Raw genomic sequence first — 20,710 nt, forward strand, 5'->3', positions numbered from 1 at the left:
CATTATTTAAATAACTTTAGTTTAAATGAATACAAAAATAATAAACGGTGTTGCTTTTAGGGGTGACACTTAAGAAACAAAAAACTTTTTAACAACTCATCCAAGTGGCTTTGTGCCCCTGAGAGGTGCCGGTTTGAAGCCCGACGAGATGAAAAATTCTCCCTCGCAGCCCTTCCAGTCCAAATGTAGGACATTTTCACCACCAACCGTGCCATGTACAAAAGGGTAGACATTTTCATAATGACAAATGGAGCCCCTTGCAGTACCCAGCGGCGCCGTGGCTTAGTTGGTTAAAGCGCCTGTCTAGTAAACAGGAGATCCTGGGTTCGAATCCCAGCGGTGCCTTTTGTAGTGTAGAAAACAATCCGGTAGAGTACTGTGACGCAATAACTGCGCTTATTTAAATATTTGGAAGCAAAACTGTTTTTATTTTATTTTTAAAAAATATCTGATTTCTCGTTTCTGTGACAAGTTATAAGAAACTTTGTTGAACAATAAAAAAATTACATGTTTAAATTAAAAATCAGATTTTTAATCATTTAATTAAAACACTGTTCTTTTTTTTGCACAACCGAAAAAAGCAGATGGACTGAAGTTTTAACCAGATTCTTTATTCACCAAACTTATTTTAAACGATTTTTTGCAAAGAAATATAACAACAAAGGCTAAAACAAACAAACAAACAAACAAAAAACCTTAGAAGACATTAGGAATACATGTAAATTCAGGATTTTAATGAAAATTAAGACACTGGAATGCTAAATTATTAAAAAAGATTTGCACTTTCAATTAAACTTATTCATCAGTTAGTCAAATGATGTCAGTCACGGCAGTTACGGTTCAAATATCATAGATAAAAGTCATAGTAAACAATAGTATAGTAGCCTGTTAAACAAGAGAAAGACAAATGACTGCTCTAATGTTTGGTTTGTTTTATTTGCTGATGATACTAACTTTTTCTCTTCTGGGGATAATCTGAAAACCTTAGCTAAAAGTATTGAAATGGAAATGATAAAACTCAAAATGTGGTTTGACTACAATAAACTGTCTTTGAATGTAACAAAAACAAAGTTTATGGTGTTTGCTAATAAAGAGAAAATAGAAGTGATTTTGTCCATTGACAACAGAAACATAGAACAGGTGTCTGAATTTAAATTTTTAGGGATTATGTTGGATGACAAATTAACATGGAAATCTCATATATTTTATGTAAAAAATAAAGTAGCCAAGAGCCTTTTTGTTATGAACAAATCCAAATATATTTTACCATGTGAGATTATGCATATGTTATATTGCTCTTGGGTTTTACCTTATTTTACATATTGTATTGAAGTGTGGGGAAATACATATGAAACTAATTTAAGGCCCTTAATTCTATTACAGGAGAGAGCTATTCAACTTATTCATAAAGCAAATTTTAGAGATCACACAAATGAACTTTTCATTAAGTTAGGTTTATTAAAACTTAAAAATGTAATTGAATTGCAGACCTTATTAGTTATGTTTAGAGCCAGAAACAGAGATTTACCTGAAGACTTACAAAAGCTTTTTATTTTTACCACAGGAGATGAAAATCATAGGAGAAAATTTGATTTCAAACAACAGATTGCTCGAACAACACTAAAGCAAAAGTGTTTGTCTATAGCAGGGGTAAAAATGTGGAATTCCCAGGAGAATTAGTTAAAAAGTTGTCAAAATATTATTCAATTTAAACGGATGTATAAAGTTAAACAAATTAGTTTGTACAAACTTGACTGTTGAATGGAATTTTTGGATGGCATGTACTAAATGAATGGAATGTATTTACTGTTTTTTTTAACTGTATGTGGTGAAATCTGAGCACAGGTGATGGTGTGAGAAATGTAAATATGATGCAATGTTTAAAAGGGAGCAGACAATTTATAAGAATTGTATTCTTCAATTCTGCTCCCTTGCAATCATGAAAATGTTTAATAGGTAAAACAAACATGTAAACATTTGGGCATAAATTATTTTCATGAAAGGAACAAATAAATACATGAATGAATGAATGAATGTAGTGTTTATGTAACCATTGTACTATCCTAGGCACTTTAACATTGGGAGTTGGGTCATCTAGACCCACTAGACGGTGCTCTGAACCTTTTTTCTTCAGTGATTTGTGAACCTCACTGGTGTCCATGGATTACATGAAACCTTTCCACCTTTATCCACCTTTGTCATGGTAGGAAGAACACGTCAATGTAAGGGTGGGGTCATCTAAGATAGCACAAGGGGTAAGATTCAACCTGGTTCTTGAAGAAATCTTTAAAAAAGCAAACAAACAAACAAACAAAGTATGTAAGCATTTTAAGTATTTTAATTAAAAATATTGTTATTCTTGATTTAGGAATACATCAAATTCCCTGAAAAAGGTAATGACACAATGACACAGCGTTTTGTAAAATGCTGTGTCATTGTGGTTTTGCAAGACTTAAAATCTGTGTGACAGACAGACAGACAGGCTCTGTGCTGCATTTGCATCATCAATCCATAAATCCCAGCGATCACATGTAACCTTTAAGACACTAGAAGTTTGAGATTATAATTGTTCAGATGTCATAAATACATTTGTGTTTGACTGATAAAAGCATTAATACTAGTCATGAACCAACGGACACAGTAGTGGCTGCGATTTAAACAAAAACAAAAAAAGTAAATCATTCTTCATACATGCAAGTCATGTCAAGAAATGAAATGACTTGTAATCATCAACAACTTTCAGATGTAACTTAGTTGTGAGAGTAAAATCCCTTTATCTAGTATTTACTGATTTTTTTTTATTATTTTCAAAGTTTTGTTCTCTTTCACTGGATATTGAGATATGATCTTTTTCGGATGACTGCTATAAAACACGAAAAAATAGACTTTAGTGAAGTTATTTTACAACATTTATTCAAACTAAACTTTTTTTAATGCAGATTTATCTTGATCACTTTCGTTTCAAAATAAAAGCAACCTGCGAGATTCGAAATTGTTTCGACAGGCAAAGGGATTTTTACGTTTTTACCTGACAAACAAAAATACGAGGGTTAAAATTGTATAAGACCCTTCTGAATTTTGCTTTATTTAGGCCACTAACAACCATGGAGGCCACTAACAACGATGGAGTGAAATCACTTTTATTTTGAAAGTTTGGTGGGAATTTGAGTTGTTCTCGGACATGTCACGTGAAATGACTTTTTTTTGAATGAGTTATATAACTCGTGAGTCCGGCAGATTTTACAGGAGTGAGACTTCGAGGCTCTGAAGTTTTTCTCATTCCAGCTTTCGAGAAGATCCAGAAATCGTACGGTATGTCTGTTGAATGCAAAGTTGTCTTTTCCATTTTAGTAGCAGACCAAACAGAAGCTCAAACTGTTTATATATTTTTTTGCAAAAAAAAAGCCTTATCGTTATTATTACGCAAGACATGAATGGAGTTTCAATCTAATGTATGATTTTAGTAGTTTCCGTGAAAGGTTAGGCGATTGTGCATTTATTTGACAGAGATCTATTGCATTTAACGAGAACAATAACAGAATAATCTAATTTTTACATTTCACAAAAAGTTAATATATTTTTGAGATGTTCAAAAACAGAGTAATATATATATATATATATATATATATATATATATATATATATATATATATATATATATATATATATATATATATATATATATATTTATGTATATGTATGTATATTTTTAATTTTAAATTGTTTTTTATTCATTAACAGTTGTTTGTTTTTGATGTGAACTTCATTAGTTATTTCTGTATTTTAAAAAAGAAATTTGTAATGTTTTTTTTACAGTTTTGCAGCTGTATTTATTTAATATTTATTTCTTTATTTAATAAGAATCTCATTTTTGATAATAATTTTTCATAATTTTAGTAATATTTTTAATTATTTAATATAAATGTCATTTGTGATGTCCTTTATTGATGTTATATTATATAGATTATTTCTGAATGTCCTATCTATCTATCTATCTATCTATCTATCTATCTATCTATCTATCTATCTATCTATCTATCTATCTATCTATCTATCTATCTATCTATCTATCTATCTATCTATCTATCTATCTATCTATCTATCTATCTATCTATCTATCTATCTATCTATCTATCTATCTATCTATCTATCTAAAATAATAATAATATATAAAACACGACTGCTTTAAAACACGATAAAAGACACTTTAGTGAATTTATTTTACAACATTTATTCCAACAAAACTTTTTTTTTCCAGATTTATTTGATATTATTTTGTCTTAACCCTTGTGCTATATTAAGTGACCCCACCCTTACATTGATGTGTTCTCCCTACATTGACAAAGGTGGATAAAGGTGGAAAGGTTTCATGTAATCCATGGACACCAGAGAGGTTCACAAATCACTGAAGAAAAAAGGTTCAGAGCACTGTCTAGTGGGTCTAGATGACCCAACTCCCAATGTTCTCAGTTGCTTTAGTACAATTCTCAGATCAGAATGAAATTCCCAAAACTGTTTGTTCAATCTTTACATCATGATGTCACTTGTGCACATCATATAAGCAGTTTCTCACTTCTTTGAACAAGTTGCAATTGCTTTGGTACATCCATGCAAATGATTATGTACAATTCTCTGCTCTTTGCTACATTATCAATTGTTTATGTCATGTTGATCAAAATGTATTATCTAGTTCACTGTGCAATAGTCTTACTCCTCAAAACACCTAGTCATTAGTTCATCGTATAAGTCATTAACTGCAAAATGGTTGATCAAGTTGTCATAATGTGACAAACATATTTTGCTGCATTGCAAGAGAGGATATTCGCTGTGATGTGGATGAGAATTTGTGGCCTAACATACAGGAACGACAAGAGGTGTAGGAAGACCACACCAATTCCTACTGCACTGCCTGTACTGTTGTACAGAATATTGTCATATCTTTTTTCCCCTTTGTGTTACTGTTTGCAGTGGGGGTTTTCTATGTTGGTATGACATGGTCTGTCAACAAATTACAATATGAACAATAAAAGTGTAAATGTGAATCTTGTCCAGCCTCTTGCAATCAAACAAAAAAGGTGTAACTTACATTTTACAATAATTGTCATCAAAACTTTAGCCATAGTTTACATCAGAACCTCCCTCTAAAGTACACAGTTATATTGACAACATGACTAAGTAATTTGACTTGTTCGTAGACAATGACACAAGGACTTGACATTCTGATGGCACTGACATGTTCAATGACATAAAGACTTCGTTTTCTGAGATGAACTAAAGATTTTGAGCAAGTTACAGGCTTTTGCAAGAAATCCATAGTGTTTTGCTGTTTGTACAAATTGTTTTGAGAAATGCAGACACGTATTTGCAAACTTCAATTCTGATCTGAGAATTGTACTAAAGCGACTGAGAAAAACTGTAAATTGCCTAGGAAAGCACAAGGGTTACTGCCTATAATCATACAGCAACTATATGCAAGAAGATCAGTTTTCCTTGAGAGTTGTCTGAAAATGCCTCATTTTCTACATGATTCGTCTGTTCTTGTGTTTTTTTTAGATGGCAAACGAAAGCAATCCGTGCCCCTGCGATTTAGGCGATAAGATTGAGTATGGAGGACTCGGCCAGGAGGTCCAGATGGAGCACATCAAAGCATATGTAGTGAAGCCCACCTCTCCCAAGGACAAGGCTGTCATCGTCATTCATGACATCTTCGGTTGGCAGCTTCCAAACACTAGATACATGGCGGAGATGCTCGCTGCCGACGGATACATGTGCGTACAGTCTGATATTTGGGGGAGATCAGATATGTTTATGGAGTTCAATCTCTGTTGTTCTCTGAGCAGAGCTGTGTGCCCGGACTTCTTTGTTGGAAAGGAACCGTGGAGCCCAGCTGGTGACTGGTCCAAGTTTCAGGAGTGGCTTCAGGACAAAAAACCAACCACCATAAACAAGTGTGTCACTTCGGGTCACCTGCTCAAAAGTTTGTCTTGTAATTCTGGGTTCATCTCTGAACCAGACCCACATTGGAACAAGCTTATCTTCTCCTCAGGGAGGTGGACGCTGTTCTGAATTACTTGAAGGAGCAGTGTGGGGCCAAACGCATCGGGACAGTAGGCTTTTGCTGGGGTGGGGTCGCCACACATTACATAGCTTTGCAGTATCCAGAGGTGAAAGCCGGAGTTTCTGTTTACGGTACGCCATCCAGACACACAGATTTCTGAGTGAAGCCTTTAAATGACATTGGAATTCAAATAATCGCATTAATCCTGATAAATTATTGAAGAGACATAAGCGTGTTTTTTTATTAAATTAATCTCAGTTTTTATCTATAACGCATATCTATTAAGTAAGGGATAAATCCCGACGAGGTGTCAGTTTTCATTATTTTTTTCTGAATTTCTGATAATGGACACCTCGAAGGGGATTCTACTGCTTTTTATGGTCACTTTCAAAAGAAATAAATATGTAATCAATTATTAATCATTTAATCGTATCGTTTTAGGTTTATTTTTTCCCTAAAAGCAGACTATTTGATACGCAGTGCGACATGTTGTCATGGTAAAGGCTTCAGCGCCTCACACTGCTTTTTTGATTTGTTCAATTAGAGCACTCTGGACCTGCTGTATTGTTTTTTCTTTCTTTTTGTTTTAGATTGACAAATACCCCCTGGTGGTATAAAAGGGAAGGTTGGAAGAAGTCTGTTATAAAAAACGTCATAAAACCGCTTTTTAAATTGTTCTACTGCACCACGATGTCACAAAATTAAATAAAAAGATCTCAAAATGAGTCTTTTCACAGCAATTATTAGGTCAAATTAAAAAAATAGATTAATTTCAGGTCATAAATTAATTATTCGAATGACGGCACTAATTTGAATGTTTTGTTTTTTCTGCGTAGGAATAGTTCGAGAAAGAGAGGACAGGTACGCCCTCAAGAGCCCCACTCTGTTCATTTTTGCAGAGGTGGATCAGGTTATCCCTCTTGACCAGGTGTGTGTGCTTTGAGTGACACTTAGGCCTAACTTCTCCATTTCATTTTATAATTATTCTACTTGCTCTGTGAAGGTGAATGCCCTAGAGGCGAAGCTGAAGGAAAAATGTACCGTAGAGCACCAGGTGAAAATATTTCCTGGTCAAACTCACGGCTTCGTCCACCGGAAGAGAGAAGACATCAACCCGGCAGACAAACCGTACATCCAGGAGGCAAGAAAAGACATGCTGAACTGGCTCAACAAATACTGCTGAAGACATTCGCAATATAGAAACCAATGAAAGAAATAAGCATCGACTTACGAGATTCTGTAAAAATTGCTCCTAATTGAATGTTTTTTTTCTTAACTGTCCTAAACACATATGCATTAAATAGTTGACAAGATGACTGAAGTGGTTGAAATATGGCTAACATGCAAACGCTCTCCATGTTATCATTTTCAAAGTTTTATTTTCTAAAGAACGAACATCTTAATGTCAATAAAATAAAAAATTCTTTGGGATAATGTTTGAAATGATCTGATGCAGACAGAAGGACAAGAGAGTTTATTTTATTTAAAGCACAGTTGAAGACTCCTGAAATTCGATTAGATCAACATTTTATTGTTGACTTTGATACTACAACAGCTGGAACAAGTACCAAATGATAAATACGAATGTGCGGTGCGGTTTGAACATGAAGCTTGAGGAAGTGCCAAAGACCTCGAGCGTTTCAGAACATCAAGTGTCGACTTCATTCCTCGGTCTCTCCAGGGCTCCGGATGTCATCGATCTTCAGGATCATCCTGACCACCTGGGTAGCCAGGGAGATCTGCTGCTTTTTGGCGATCAGAGTCTCGATCACGTGTTGCTGCTTCATGTCTTTAGAAAAGAACAGAAACAGATTCTCAATACTAGTTCCAGGTATTTTGGTAGCTTTTTGACCACAACCTGCTCTTACCGTTGGTGTTTTTGTGTAAACAGTCAATGCCAAGGAAAGGGTTGTTGTCTTTGACTTGTCTGGCTCGGACCTCTGCCATGGTCTGGATGGGGTTCAGTCCGCTGTTTTCAGCCAAAGCCATTGGGATGACTTCTAAAGCATCGGCAAACGACCGCATGGCATACTGCTCCAATGATGGGCACTGAAACAGAACATTTACAAAAGATATAACTCTGCGACATTTGAAGCAGAAATGGGTTGCCAGGTCTGAAACATCAACTTTAGAGTCTCACCTTATCTGCAGCCCGATTTACCGCCAGGGCACATGCGATCTCTGAGGCTCCACCCCCATAAACAACACGGTTGTCTCGGATCAAATTGCGAATTACACACAAAGCATCGTGGAGCGCGCGCTTGGCCTCCTCAATGATCTGGTAGGAAAGACAGAGAATTAGCAATAATCCCCAGCACACACACACACACAAAAAAAAGTGTGAGAGTGATAAGACAGACTAACCATCTTGTTGCCCCCACGGATGAAAATGGTTACAGCCCTGGTGTTTTTGCACTCCTGAATAACCAACATGTGATCCTTGGTGGTGCCGAAGGAGAGCTCCTTCACTAAACCAGCTGTGCCCAGCTTCTCGGGCGTCAGCTCACTGAACCGCGGCACAATGCGACCTCCTGTGGCGATGGCGATCAACTGCCAGAGCAGGTTTCAGAGAAGGTGAACTTTCTTTACAAACTTTGTGTTGAAACATCAACACCAAATATGACATTTTTTTAACAACAGTTTCCGCCCCCCAATACAAAAGATCAACTACTTTCATCTACTAAAAAGCAGTCTATGATAGAAATGTGGAAGTAGCTTACAATGGGAATGAAGTAGACATGTTTGTTTTGACATCAGGTAACAATCTGATATGATTAAATTTATTTTTACTATGGTTTTGTGTCTGCACAAACGGCTTAACCTTCCATTCTAAATATTTTACAAGCAAAAAACTTCCAATTGGTTTATCCCCACTTGACTGACATTTTTGGAAGATTTTTCACATCATAGAAAATTAACATTCTCAACTTTGACCGCTTTATAGCTCTAGCTGTTTATAACTGCCATTTATTCTGCAATGTGTCACAACTTTATTGGTAAAAGTAAGTTTTCTGCAGGAATGACAACAAAATAATGTGAATTAAGATTAAAGTTTGAAGGTGGCTAACAAAAGTAGAACTGTAAAGGTTCCACAGCATGTAAAGCATCCCACCTCGATCTCAGGTCCTCCAACCCAGCGCACAGCAGGCAGCTCATTCTGCAGCAGAAGGTGGTTCGCCTCGTCGTCAAAGCCCCACTGACAGATGGCCAAGTTGGCACCGTTGCTTTTGACCTAAACGCAAAACAATTGTATGTTTTGCATTTTAACAAGAACCCCGCACATCACTATTTTTGTTGCTTCTATATTTAATATTGTTTATACTTTGCTGATAATCAAGTAGCCAACAGATTCTTTGATTACTGACCTGCTGGATCATCTCCTCAAACTTCTCTTTTTCATATTTCTGCAGGGCTTTGTAGTCCTCCACAGAGGTCACATCCAGCTTATGCTTGGTCTTGGGTTTAGGTGGCTCAAAGGGGCAGGTTAGGATGGCAATTTTGACATCTTTCAGTTCCTAAGTTACAAAAAGGAAAACATTTCAGAGAAAAAAAGCGTTCTTAACTGTGGCAACAATAATTGTCCCTAGAATAAAGTGTTTCATTAAAGAGATATGTATTTTTTTTTATTTTTTATTTTTAGTTACCAGGATGTGAAATCAATTTCAAACTGACCTTTTATCTGTCTACTTACAGAGAGGTAAAAGGCATTAGGCAGTTTCCTGAGAATCCATTTAAGACTCCGTTCATACCTTGGGCATCTGGGGGTGGCTGAACTCCTTGTCAACAATAACTCCCTTGATGAGCTGTGTGTCCTCCAGCTTCCCTCCCACTTTGCCCTCCACCTTAATGAGTTCGAAGTCGACATCCTTCCTCTGCATGTCAGCCACAGTGAGGATGGCGTTTACAGCGATCTCTGCCATCTGTCTGTGACACCGGTTGATACTAGAACACACAACAGTTTATAGCAGATCAGAAATTGTGCTTAGTTTTTGTGTTTGAAAACTATAACCATAATTACAGAAATAAAGTCTTAATTAAGGTTTAACAAAACATGCTGTGAAGAAGCAACACATTTTCTGTAAAAAAAAACTCCCTTACACTTTGGATCCCAGTGTTGTCATGGCAGTTTGAATGAGTGGTTCCAAGTTGTTTGGATCACAGGGGAAGGTTTCTGCAATTTTGTCCAGCTTCTCTATGGCGATCCGTGCAGCCTGGTCATAACCATCTGAGATCCTGATGGGGTGGATCCCACGATCCAGCAGCAGCTCAGCCTCCTCCAGCAATGCTCCAGCCAGCACTAAGAAAGATTACAAATAAATAAAGCAACAGTTATCTCATAAAAAAGTATAACCAATGCAATCCTACAATCTTTGACAAGCCACATACCTACTACTCCAGTAGTCCCATCGCCGATCTCATCATCTTGAGACTTGGACAGCTCTACCATAAGTTTAGCAATCTGGTGGTCAACATCCATCATACTGAGGATAGTGGCTCCATCGTTGGTGACAGTTACTTCCCCATCCCTGTCAACCATCATTTTGTCAAGACCTGCATGCAAAAATGAAAAATGAAGAAAGAGTTCATTACAATCTGCATTTGTCTGTGCTGCTTTTAGATTTGACACACACTATGATTTCAGAATTACCATTAGGACCCAGAGATGTCCTGAGCGTTCCAGCGACCGCCTTGGCTGCCATGATGTGAGACTGCAAAACATAAAAATATTAACGTGGAATCATGATACAACTTTTACCTATATTTTATCTTAAGACGTTGCAGTGTGTACTTCAAATATGTTAATGATCTGCGTCACTGATTACCATTTTTGGGAGCAGCTACACCCCGCTAGCTAAAACCACATGGGCCCGCATTAGCATTTTTGGCTAATCCGCGTTAACTACATAGATGCTATCACGCTACAAATTTACAACAGAAGACAAAATGACTCCAAATAAAAGGGTCAAATACGTATTTACATGTAGGCCTTAAATATTATTATTACAAGCAACACATGTTACATTTGCAGGTCATCACACCACCAGGTTTATGCTTCACTAGCTAGCCCATTGTACCTTCAATGCGTCAATGCCCGTTAACCGAGTCTTCTTGTCCTGGTCTTTAATGATGATGAAAGGCCTCCCATACTCATCAAACGCCAGTGTCCCTAATGTGGACATCTTGACTTGGGTAGAAAATACTCCACGAGAGTTTAACTACTGTATGATTAGTTTATCCGATGTTTTAGCTGGAGCGTGGCTGAGCACGAGTCTGCCGGTACTTCTGGAAGGCTCCACGGACGGGGAGGGCGGAACCAAATACTTTCAAAAAACCTTTTCTAAATGTTTGAATACCTCATCATGTCAAGATAAAAAATTAAAATTCAATGTAATTTATTTATAAATTATGCAAATATAAACTTGCAATAAGGAATAGTTTTAGTGCTTAAGCTAAAAATATAATTTCCAACTTGGTTCGGGCCGATTACGTTTGTGTTTTTTTTTTGTTTAGAGTCTCGCGAGATCTCAATGAGTGGAGTGGCTGGCATAGGAGTGGATCTAGAATTAAATGAGCTGCTACGCGAAGGTAAATATGTCTGAAAAGTTTACACGACTGATGCAGAAATGTTTTTTTTCCCACAAGGTATTTTTACATGTTCGATACACAAGATGAAGTTAATAAGGTTCCCAAATGTAATTTCGTGATCGAGCCGGGATTCTTCTTGGTTGATATTATTCCTACTTCTCCATTGCAGCGCGATTTAAAGTTACTACCTCAAGGTTTAGTTTTGATTTAGTGCTGTGAGACAGTAAAAGTTTAAACGTTTCACGTGGGGCGTTATGATTTCTTCTGGCTACGTAATACGTTACGCAACATCCGGGCACTGTTATGGTGGTGTCATGATGGAGGAAAGTGTTTCATTACACTGTTAAGGCACTTTTATTGTCCTGCCTGCTTCTTCCACGCATATTGGTAAGCGAGACCATCACTTCCAGTTCAGAGGATAATCCAAATTGAATTGTCCATCTAGCAGTAACTGTTGCCTTTGACTTAAGTGACAGTATTATTGTTTTACTTATTGTTATTTACTTTCTTGTTGTGAGAAATAGAAATAATATATTTATTTTGGTATCTGTGGATTCTGGTTAGTTCACATGACGTAATACTCCCGTTACTGTACTTATGTTACTAATGACATTAACCACAAAATACGTAAATGTCTTTGTAAACTCTAAAAAGCATTATTATTTCTCTTTGTTTTGTAGCATGCCTTGTGAGACCAAATCTCGGTTTGTGGTCCTGTACGGCTCTCAAAAGGGCCAGGCCCAGTCCATTGCAGAGGGGATTGCTGAAGAGGCAGAGGACCACGGGTTGGTTGCTGAACTGAGCTGTTTAAACCAAGACGAGAAGGTGGCATCAACACATATCTCAAGATCGCACAGCTTCCACCTTGAAAAATTCTACTTCTTCAGTAATAATAATCCCTCTTTTTGTGCTGATTGTGTGTTTGTTTCCTCATGGATCTAATCTTTTACAGTACAATTTGGAGAAAGAGATCGCCCCTGTAGTCTTTGTCGTCTCTACCACTGGCGATGGGGAACCGCCCGACAACGCGCTCCAATTTGTCAAGAGAATCAACAAGAACCAATCTCCCGACCACTATAAACACCTTTCTTATACACTTTTGGGTAAATTCTAATTACATGATCGATTTCTGCTATTTAAAACAATCATCCTAGACGTTGCAATTCATGTTTAAACTTTCGAATGCTTTGCTTATAATTTAACTTTTGAAAGGTTGCTGCTTAACCCTAATCTGGTTTTATTTTCCGTATCAGCTTTAGGAGACACAAATTATGCTAATTTCTGCAACTGTGGGAAGACAATTGAGCGTAGACTGCAGGCACTCGGAGCCAGGCAGTTCTATCCAGCTGGATTCGCAGATGACGGTGTGGGGTAGGTTCTGCCAGGAAAACATGCATGTCGGAATGCTTGCAAAATACTTACATTGCTTTTACAATAGGCTGTTTAGTCTCCTCCAGAGAATCCCCTTTTCTAGACAAGTGTAAAAGCTCTTGTGAGTTGTAGTGGAGACCAATCAAGCAAACCTCGGTTGGGCTGAAAACGGGGCTGGGAAAATGTGGTGTAGCGAGGAGATGTATCATGAAATGATGGTTAGAGGAAAAGCAGAGCTGCTTTGGTTGTGTCTTTAGTGGTTTCAGGTGGTTTGGTCAGTATGAAATCTGACATTTTTCTTTTTTTCCAGCCTAAGTGAAACTTTATGGCCTTAAAATTCCAGTAATTAGCTTTTTCCAATGTTTTTTTTTTACTACTACTGCTTTTGTAAAATGTGGGTTTTGTATATCTGTAGGTTGGAACTGGTTGTGGACCCGTGGCTTGAAGGACTTTGGAAAGCCGTCAAAGAGGCTTCATCTAAAATGGCTTCCGTGAGGAATGATGAGTCTGAAGCGAACGTGAAAGATTCAGCAAAGGAATTTCTGGGTTTAACCCAACCGGATGTGCAGCTAAACCTGTTAAGCATCACTGATCAGCGGAGCCAGGAAGCCGTTCAAACGGACTTTCATAATGTGCCTTCGGCTCCATCTACCTCTTCTGGTCAAAACCCAAGCACTTTTTCAGGAAGGACTGAGTTTGTATCCCAGAATGATGCTATGCAGACAAAGGATGAGGGGATTCCCCACATTTCCTCGTCATCTCCCCTGACAAACTCTGTGCCGCCGCTTTCCCAGTCTTCTCTTAATGTTCCCGCTCTGCCCCCTCCCTTTTTGGATGTTACGTTGGTGGAGGTGGATGCCCCAGAACAGGTAATGAATGCTGCAAATTAAAGAAAAAAAGTTCATGCTTTCCTTCATTCCTAATTCTTCTCATGTTGAATCTTTTATTTCAGAATGTTGGACCGCTAAAAGAGACTTTCCATGAGGTTCCCATATCTAAGGCAGTTCTGCTAAGCAGAGGAGACTCTGTTAAGACAGCTCTCCTACTAGAGCTAGACATTTCTGTAGGTTTCAGAAAATGGTTTAAATAGGAGTTCTGAACATTTAGACCATATTCTCATAATTTGACCCCCATTTTGAACTCCAGACTTGCCCAGCATTGACCTACCAGCCCGGGGATTCTCTGGATGTGCTCTGCCCAAATAGGGCGGAAGAGGTGGACTACATGCTTTGCAGACTGGGGCTTAAAGATCGAAGGGACCATCGCGTCCATGTGGCTTTGAGAAAAGACACAAAGAAAAAAGGCAACGGTGTCTTCTTTTTTATTTTAAACTCGTCTTTTAAAGAAAAAAACGTTTTTGGAAAACAAATGTCTTTTTCTCCCCCGAAGGTGCTCATGTGCCGCCACACATCCCCCAAAATGTTTCCCTCCTCTTCCTGTTCACCTGGTGTCTGGAGATCAGAAGTGTTCCTAAGAAGGTACCGTGAGATCCAAACCTCACATTTGGGCATTTTATTACTGTATTTGCAAAAACATTGAATTTGACCTGTGCTGATTTTATTTGCTTTGTGATAAAGTAAAAAGCAAAAAAAGCAGACTTATTTTAAAATTCGTATAAAAGAATGGTTCGATTTCTGCTGTTTGGTCTCATTGCTAAACCTTTACCAGAGCAGATGCACCAATCACAGCAAAGCCTTGTGTGTGATTGGCTATCGTTTTTATGGGTGAATCTGCCCCCCTTTTTGCCCCAACGCTCTGATTCCTCTTGAACAGAGTCAATCTGGACTCATCCGACTTCCCAATCTTCTTCTGCATTATTCCAGAGTCCAGTCTTCACGCCCCTTAAATACCGTAAATTCCGGACTACAAAGCGCACCCGATTATTAGCCGCACCCACCCATTTTCACGTGTTTAACTAATTTTATACATACACAAGCCGCGTCGGCCGGGGTTCAAGCCGCATGAATTAGGCAACATTGTCATCCTGACGGATCACTTCCTGACTCAGAGTGTAAGTGTGATTCATTAGCACACAGTAGGTGGAGTCAGTTTTGCCTCAGGCTCATGTTCTTGAGTCTATCTGCATCTGCCAAACAGTATGCACCTCTATTCTGTTCACAAGTTCCTCAGTTATGGTTTTTATTTTATTTTATTTTTTTTAACTTATTGACAATCTAGGTATCACACATAAAATTACAAACAGTAACCATATAATCAACATTACATCCCTCAGTTATAATGAGGAAATTTACATCCCCGATCCCCCATTTCCCATGAGTCTTAGGGGCTAAAGGCGGGGCCAACGCCCGGCTCGCCATTCTGTTGTACGTGTTTAAGAATGAGCAAGTATCAGCAGTGCATGGAGGGGTGAACGGGTAAAGCTCTCCTTCCGCTTGTGTCGCGGCAGCGTTATGGGAGTAACAGGGCTGGTTAAAAAACACGCTAGTAAAATAAAGTAGCGACGACTGAAAAGCGCGCGCCTCCTCGCGGCGCGTGGGTCAGAAGTTTCCTTCCACAACAAACACTTGCTCCGCGGACGCCTCGAGTAAGCCCTGGCTGCAGCCTGCAGAATGGCTCGACGCATCCGCGCTCCCGCGCGCTCCCCTTGTCTCCCCTTCCTATCTACTCCGACAGCTCTGGCCAGCGCGGCTTCAAGGAGGAGCGCTTCGTCCCCATTGCGCCGGTGAACGGAGCAAATCGTGTCTGTGCAGAGCAATCGGACTTAATACTGTACGTTTTGTGTATGAGGGGCGGATGCGTTGTTACGTGTGGGAGCCTTCAGACTGCCATCGGCCCCGCAGCTCACACGACACGCAGTCTCCAGCTCACACGGAGGCTGTGAGCGTTTCAATGCAAAACTCCGCTCAGTCCTTAATAACCGTTAAAACGACCACGTCAATTTGTGTTTCCAGTCGTGTCCCGACAAAATAAAGGCTGATATTATTGCCACATATTTACGTGCAGCCAGCCGAGTCACTATGACTCAGAGGTAAATGCACTCCTGAGCATGCGCTGTTCTCTCCGTCACGCAGCTGACCGGCTTTTCCAAACCCGTTGGTGATTTTTTCACGCTGCTTTTAACTATTGCTTTTAACTTGAAAGCTTCATCATATTGTAGCGGCGATCACGTGCACGTTGGGTCTAATGGCACCAAAGGATTCTGGGATGCGGCTGGACATGCGTGTTTCGTTTTGTTGAACCATGACTGAAGTGTCTAAGACCTGAAGTGAGGTCCATGCTGTTTGGCTGCTTAGAGGTGTGTTGAAAAATAAATGACTTGTGTTTGATGTTAGAGAATTCAAATCATTCACTGTGTCCGAAAATACATACACGGCGGCCGCCAATAAAATCCAATAATTAGCCGCGTCACTGAATAAGCCGCACGGCTGTAAGCGCAGGAAAAAAGTAGCGGCTTGTAGTCCGGAAATTACGGTAATTGAGTTTTTTTATTTCATATTAGCTTTATTAAAAGGGAGATTTTCTACAAATTTAGTCTCAGTCCCTTGAGTTTCCCCATTTTCGTACAAAAGCTTCTTCTTTTCCTTTGAAACATAGAGAACTAGAGTTCTCTTTTTAGAGTTTGATTTAACCAAATGTGATGGGATTTTTGTTCCCACCATACTCAAAAAGGGAGAAATACTTGTGGGGAAAAAATCCACAAAATAAAAAAAAAAGATAAAGTTCAGAATCAATTTGGATAGATTACAACTTTATTGACCCTTCAAAAGGGAAATGACCTTGTTACCACAGCTCTTTTAAAACAGCAGATTGATAATAAATGATATTTATTTAACCTTTATTTATCTAGGTAAAACAGAAAAAAGGTAAGATCTTTTAGAAAAGGGAAATAAATGGAGTTGTAGTTTTTTTCTTGTTAAATAACACTAAAAAATACACTTAAAAATGAACAACATTAATAACTTTCCCATGTCAATGAGGTGTTATAGAGTCTAGTTGACAAGAAGAAACAGATACTATAGATATATACAGAGTAGAGTCAAATCCTGAATTTTTGAAACTCCAGATTACTTGTGAATTCTTTTGTTCATTTACTGGAATTATTGATATGATGAATTTGAAGATAAAGAGAAAGCATATAGTCTATTTGACCTCCAATAAAATGATACTGTGATTGAGATGGGAGAGAGGAAGCTCAAGGACAAAAAAAGCTACTGGCAGTGCTCACATTCTTCTGGGTTTCTTCTCCAAAGAATTCAAGACTTAAAAAGGTTTATTTAAACTAAGAAAAGGAAACCTAACTTCAAATGAACAAGCAACATCTCCAAATTCTGCATCAGAATTTTAATGAAAGATGGATTTTATGAAAGGCAAACATATAAATATATTATTCAGTTCATCCCCAGACTGTCACAAAGTCTGTTATTTTTTCTTCTTTTTGACAGTAAAAAATCTAATTCATTCACTCACTTCAACTCCAGGTGAAGGTTATGGCTTCACAGGACGCCCTGGAAGATGGAGATCATAATTCTTCCAGAGCAAGTTATGACCATCTGCCTCCAGCCCCTGCATACAAATATGCACATTATATTAGAAATCACTGTTATTATTCCGACCACTTCGGCATGACAAATATTTAGATGTTCTGATTACCGTGTCGGTTTGATTCATAGCTGCGCGCTGAAGCTGAATCGCGCTGAAAGGGAAGCTGGCTCATTTGAATATTTTGCTGTGATCGCTTTAATCTTAAATTTAAATCACTGCCCACGGCGAAAAAAAGAAAACAAGTCATAATCAAAAAGTAAACCTCAGCGATGCTTTTGAAAAAAGAATGACCAGGTTAGCTATTTCTCCATAACCAAATGCACCTACCGGTATTTCATTTCACAATTCCTGGAGCTTCCAGATGTAATTAGAAGTAATTATTCCAACCATGTTTGAAAAAAAAATATAAGTTCATCTTTCTAAATTAAGAAGAACTATTTCCTTGTTGTGAAGTCAGTCTTCCCTGGATTAAAAATTTTGGCCAATTATCCAATTAGATCTAATATTAAGCTCAACAAATAGGAATACAATACACAAAAGCTACTTTCAGACTTATTAAGCTACAGTTTGTAAATCAGATGTCAAAAAATGTTGATATTTTATGAGCACAACTCAATTGTGGCTTTTTGAGGGAAATTACAACAATGTTACAAATTTAGGTTTGTAAAGCTGTTTCCTAACAGAATGCTAAACTTCTGGATAGGGCTGCATGACACAACTTGTGATGTGCGATATTAGTGATCAATATTGCAATGACAAAATGATTTGCAATTGATTGACAAATAGCAAAACGAAAACCAACTAATACACCATTGTCATTTCACTGACACAGTTTTATTTAAAGAAAACAACTTATATTGTGCTCCAAATGACCCGCGTCTACACAGGAGGCGGGCATCTATCATCAAAGGGCTCCTTTCGATTGGTCAATGACGTGAAGGGCTCCATCTGATTGGTCGTTGTTGGAGTTTACGCCGTCTTTTGCGATACAAGTATTGCACAGCTGATATTGCTATGGCGATACATTTTTGATTTATTGTGAAGGCCTACACCTGGAACAGTTTGGTTTGGACCGGCTTAACCAAAATTTCTTTTTATTTGTTAAAAGAAAAACATCCAAACATATTTGAATACTGTCAAGCATGGAAGTGGAACAATAATGATTTGGGGTTGCTGCTGTTGTGCATGTGGAATCTGTAGACACTAAACTAAACTAAATGTAAACTCAAAATTAAAAATATTCCGAAAGTACTTTGGAAATATAATACTTGTCTAAAAGGGTCCTTGAATTAGAAAGTGAGCCCAGAAACTACAACAAACCTGCATCAGCATGTCTGGGAATACAAAGGACTCCACCATGTTGGACTGACGTGCTCACACTTTCCAAGCGGGAAGAGGGGATATTCTTCTTTTCTTTTCTACTGTTTACATGTCCCCACCCACAGTTGGTGCGTAATGTTGAAGATGTCCAAATCTCGCTGCAGACCTTTTTCTTTCACAGCTCTATTCCAATATTTGAAAGACTTGGTGTCATAAGATTCTGGCCGGGCTCACATTTATCAATATACAAACGGTTGGAACTTCCTTGCATTAAATGGAACGTCACCCGTATGTCACTACCAAATCCGAGTCTCTGATTGGTCGAAGTTCAACCTGGATCAACGGTCAGGGGGGATTCAGAGGCCGCATGTTTTGCACCAAGGAATATTCTAAAACTTTATGGCTCAACTAGCAGAAAAACAAAGTTTGTTTTTAGTAATAATACTGTAATAAACATATCATATTATAGATTTGACTTTTTAATTTTATTTCGTTGTGATCATCCATGCCTTTTAAGCGGCTGAATCCATTCTAAGGTCATGGGGTTGCTGGAGCCTGTCCTGGCTACTGTTGGGTGAAGGTGGGGTATTCCCCTGAATATGTCGCAAGTCTACCTGTATAATCTTAAGCTTTTGAAAAATAACCAATTGGTTTCAAACCTTACAGATGTTACATTACTCTTGCTACTCCAGCTGTACTGGATAAGTGTGCTGGTCTCAAGGTCGGCTGCTGTCATTTCAATTTTTGGAACAAACGGAAAAAGCTTTGTGCTTTTGTAAGCGGCATGCAGGGTGGCATTGAGATGAATCTGTGGGGCTTGTGAAAGTAATGAAAAGAAAAACAAACAGTTTTCATTTCACGACTGATTTCTTCGTCCCCGTCAGGCATTTCTGCGAGCGTTGGTGGAGTATGCGGCGGACGGCACGCAGAAGAGGAGACTGCAGGAGCTGTGCAGTAAACAAGGTGCTGCCGACTACAACCTGCATGTGCGAGACGCCAGCCTCAGTGTTGTGGAGCTTCTCACAGCCTTCTCGTCCTGCTCCCCTCCGCTCAGCCTCCTGATAGGTCAGTTAGTTATGGAAATTCTTCAAGAATCCATTTAAAATGTTTTTTTAATACATGCTTCATTTGCAAAAATAAAAAACGAGTATTATGTGCAACATTAGGTGCAAATCTGATAAAAACTAGGTTTCTGTTGCCTGAGGGAAATGCAAATGACCCAAATTGGTGCTGGATGTGGTTTAGGCGGCTTCTGCACAAGATATGTGTGGAGCAATGTGAATTTAAGGGGTTTTGTTTTCTAGTTAAAAGCACATTTTCAGGTTATCTTAAGACTGACTTCATAGCTTAAAATGTTTGGCCGTCTCTGTCCAGAAGGAGTCACTATAGCCTCAGTAAAGCAAACGTTTTGAGCACAGCTCTGTGACTGAATCTAAACTCAATATTCCCGGTCTACAGACGGGATCAGTCAAGTCGGAAAGTTCCCCAAAAGGATCAAAAATGGATTTCCACGTCTAGTGTTTGAGTCCTTGCTGCTCCACAACTTTTTACTGTCACAGTTGTTGTAAACATTTTTCTTGAGCTTTAATTAGGGTCTAAATGTTTTTGTGTTTTTCCTTCTCTTTGACCCGTGGAGCTAACTTCTGGTACCAGACGAGCATTTCCGTCCAGCTTATGGAGATATCTGGCTGGTCATTCGGCATAGATGCTGATAAGCTTTGACTGAAACCTACCCGACAGTGAAATTAGTTGGCTACAGATTCAAGTACAGGTTGGGTTGTCCTCTAAAACAGCTGTGTCACAGCTCTTGGCCTACCCCAATGTCAGTTATTTTAAGCCTACTTGCCAACCTAAGCACCTTTTTTTCTTTAT

The 20,710-nt window shown here is 38.4% G+C and overlaps 3 protein-coding genes and 1 non-coding gene across 6 annotated transcripts in view; 3 read left to right on the top strand and 1 right to left on the bottom strand.

The window, feature by feature from the left end:
- The first annotated feature begins 271 nt into the window (after window positions 1–271).
- On the top strand, window positions 272–345 carry trnat-agu (transfer RNA threonine (anticodon AGU)). The gene has a single exon. It is a non-coding gene; the product is annotated as a tRNA-Thr (tRNA).
- A 2,829-nt stretch (window positions 346–3,174) lies between these two features.
- cmbl (carboxymethylenebutenolidase homolog (Pseudomonas)) lies at window positions 3,175–7,492 on the top strand. Its single transcript, XM_023950415.2, has 6 exons — window positions 3,175–3,312; window positions 5,554–5,768; window positions 5,841–5,948; window positions 6,047–6,189; window positions 6,895–6,986; window positions 7,062–7,492. The coding sequence occupies exons 2-6, from the start codon at window positions 5,554–5,556 to the stop codon at window positions 7,239–7,241; spliced, it is 738 nt and encodes a 245-aa protein (XP_023806183.1). The 5' UTR covers window positions 3,175–3,312; the 3' UTR covers window positions 7,242–7,492.
- Window positions 7,493–7,517: 25 nt separating this feature from the next.
- On the bottom strand, window positions 7,518–11,949 carry cct5 (chaperonin containing TCP1, subunit 5 (epsilon)). Its single transcript, XM_004081013.3, has 11 exons — window positions 11,134–11,949; window positions 10,707–10,767; window positions 10,445–10,609; window positions 10,157–10,355; window positions 9,808–10,000; window positions 9,424–9,573; window positions 9,171–9,290; window positions 8,423–8,608; window positions 8,199–8,336; window positions 7,927–8,107; window positions 7,518–7,847 (listed from the first exon to the last, which is right to left on the bottom strand). The coding sequence occupies exons 1-11, from the start codon at window positions 11,236–11,238 to the stop codon at window positions 7,720–7,722; spliced, it is 1,626 nt and encodes a 541-aa protein (XP_004081061.1). The 5' UTR covers window positions 11,239–11,949; the 3' UTR covers window positions 7,518–7,719.
- mtrr (5-methyltetrahydrofolate-homocysteine methyltransferase reductase) overlaps window positions 11,538–20,710 on the top strand; it is a 31,616-nt gene continuing 22,443 nt past the window's right edge. For 2 of the 3 annotated variants that reach the window (XM_023950412.2, XM_023950414.2), the window contains exons 1-9: window positions 11,538–11,644; window positions 12,325–12,469; window positions 12,597–12,747; window positions 12,898–13,015; window positions 13,431–13,884; window positions 13,968–14,078; window positions 14,162–14,318; window positions 14,405–14,493; window positions 19,723–19,903. In XM_023950412.2, coding sequence (XP_023806180.1) covers window positions 12,326–12,469; window positions 12,597–12,747; window positions 12,898–13,015; window positions 13,431–13,884; window positions 13,968–14,078; window positions 14,162–14,318; window positions 14,405–14,493; window positions 19,723–19,903 — 1,405 coding nt within the window. In that variant the 5' untranslated portion in view covers window positions 11,538–11,644; window position 12,325. Of the gene's footprint in view, window positions 11,645–11,881; window positions 12,032–12,324; window positions 12,470–12,596; window positions 12,748–12,897; window positions 13,016–13,430; window positions 13,885–13,967; window positions 14,079–14,161; window positions 14,319–14,404; window positions 14,494–19,722; window positions 19,904–20,710 lie in introns of those variants that run through there. The other variant, XM_023950413.2, reaches the window with a different exon arrangement.

Source organism: Oryzias latipes, chromosome 20 (genome assembly GCF_053564925.1).
Source record: "Oryzias latipes strain Hd-rR chromosome 20, Olatipes_Hd-rR_3.1".
Lineage (NCBI taxonomy): Eukaryota > Metazoa > Chordata > Actinopteri > Beloniformes > Adrianichthyidae > Oryzias > Oryzias latipes.

Bases quoted from the DNA above. Each gene is read 5' to 3' on its own strand.
- cmbl (XM_023950415.2), top strand. From the start codon at position 5,554: ATGGCAAACGAAAGCAATCCGTGCCCCTGCGATTTAGGCGATAAGATT. The intron at 5,949-6,046 runs GTGTGTCACTTC...TCTTCTCCTCAG, and splicing joins AAACCAACCACCATAAACAA to GGAGGTGGACGCTGTTCTGA. The intron at 6,190-6,894 runs GTACGCCATCCA...TTTTCTGCGTAG, and splicing joins AGCCGGAGTTTCTGTTTACG to GAATAGTTCGAGAAAGAGAG.
- cct5 (XM_004081013.3), bottom strand. From the start codon at position 11,238: ATGTCCACATTAGGGACACTGGCGTTTGATGAGTATGGGAGGCCTTTC. The intron at 9,574-9,807 runs GTATGAACGGAG...TTTGTAACTTAG, and splicing joins GCCACCCCCAGATGCCCAAG to GAACTGAAAGATGTCAAAAT. The intron at 8,609-9,170 runs GTGGGATGCTTT...CTGCTCTGGCAG, and splicing joins TTGGAGGACCTGAGATCGAG to TTGATCGCCATCGCCACAGG.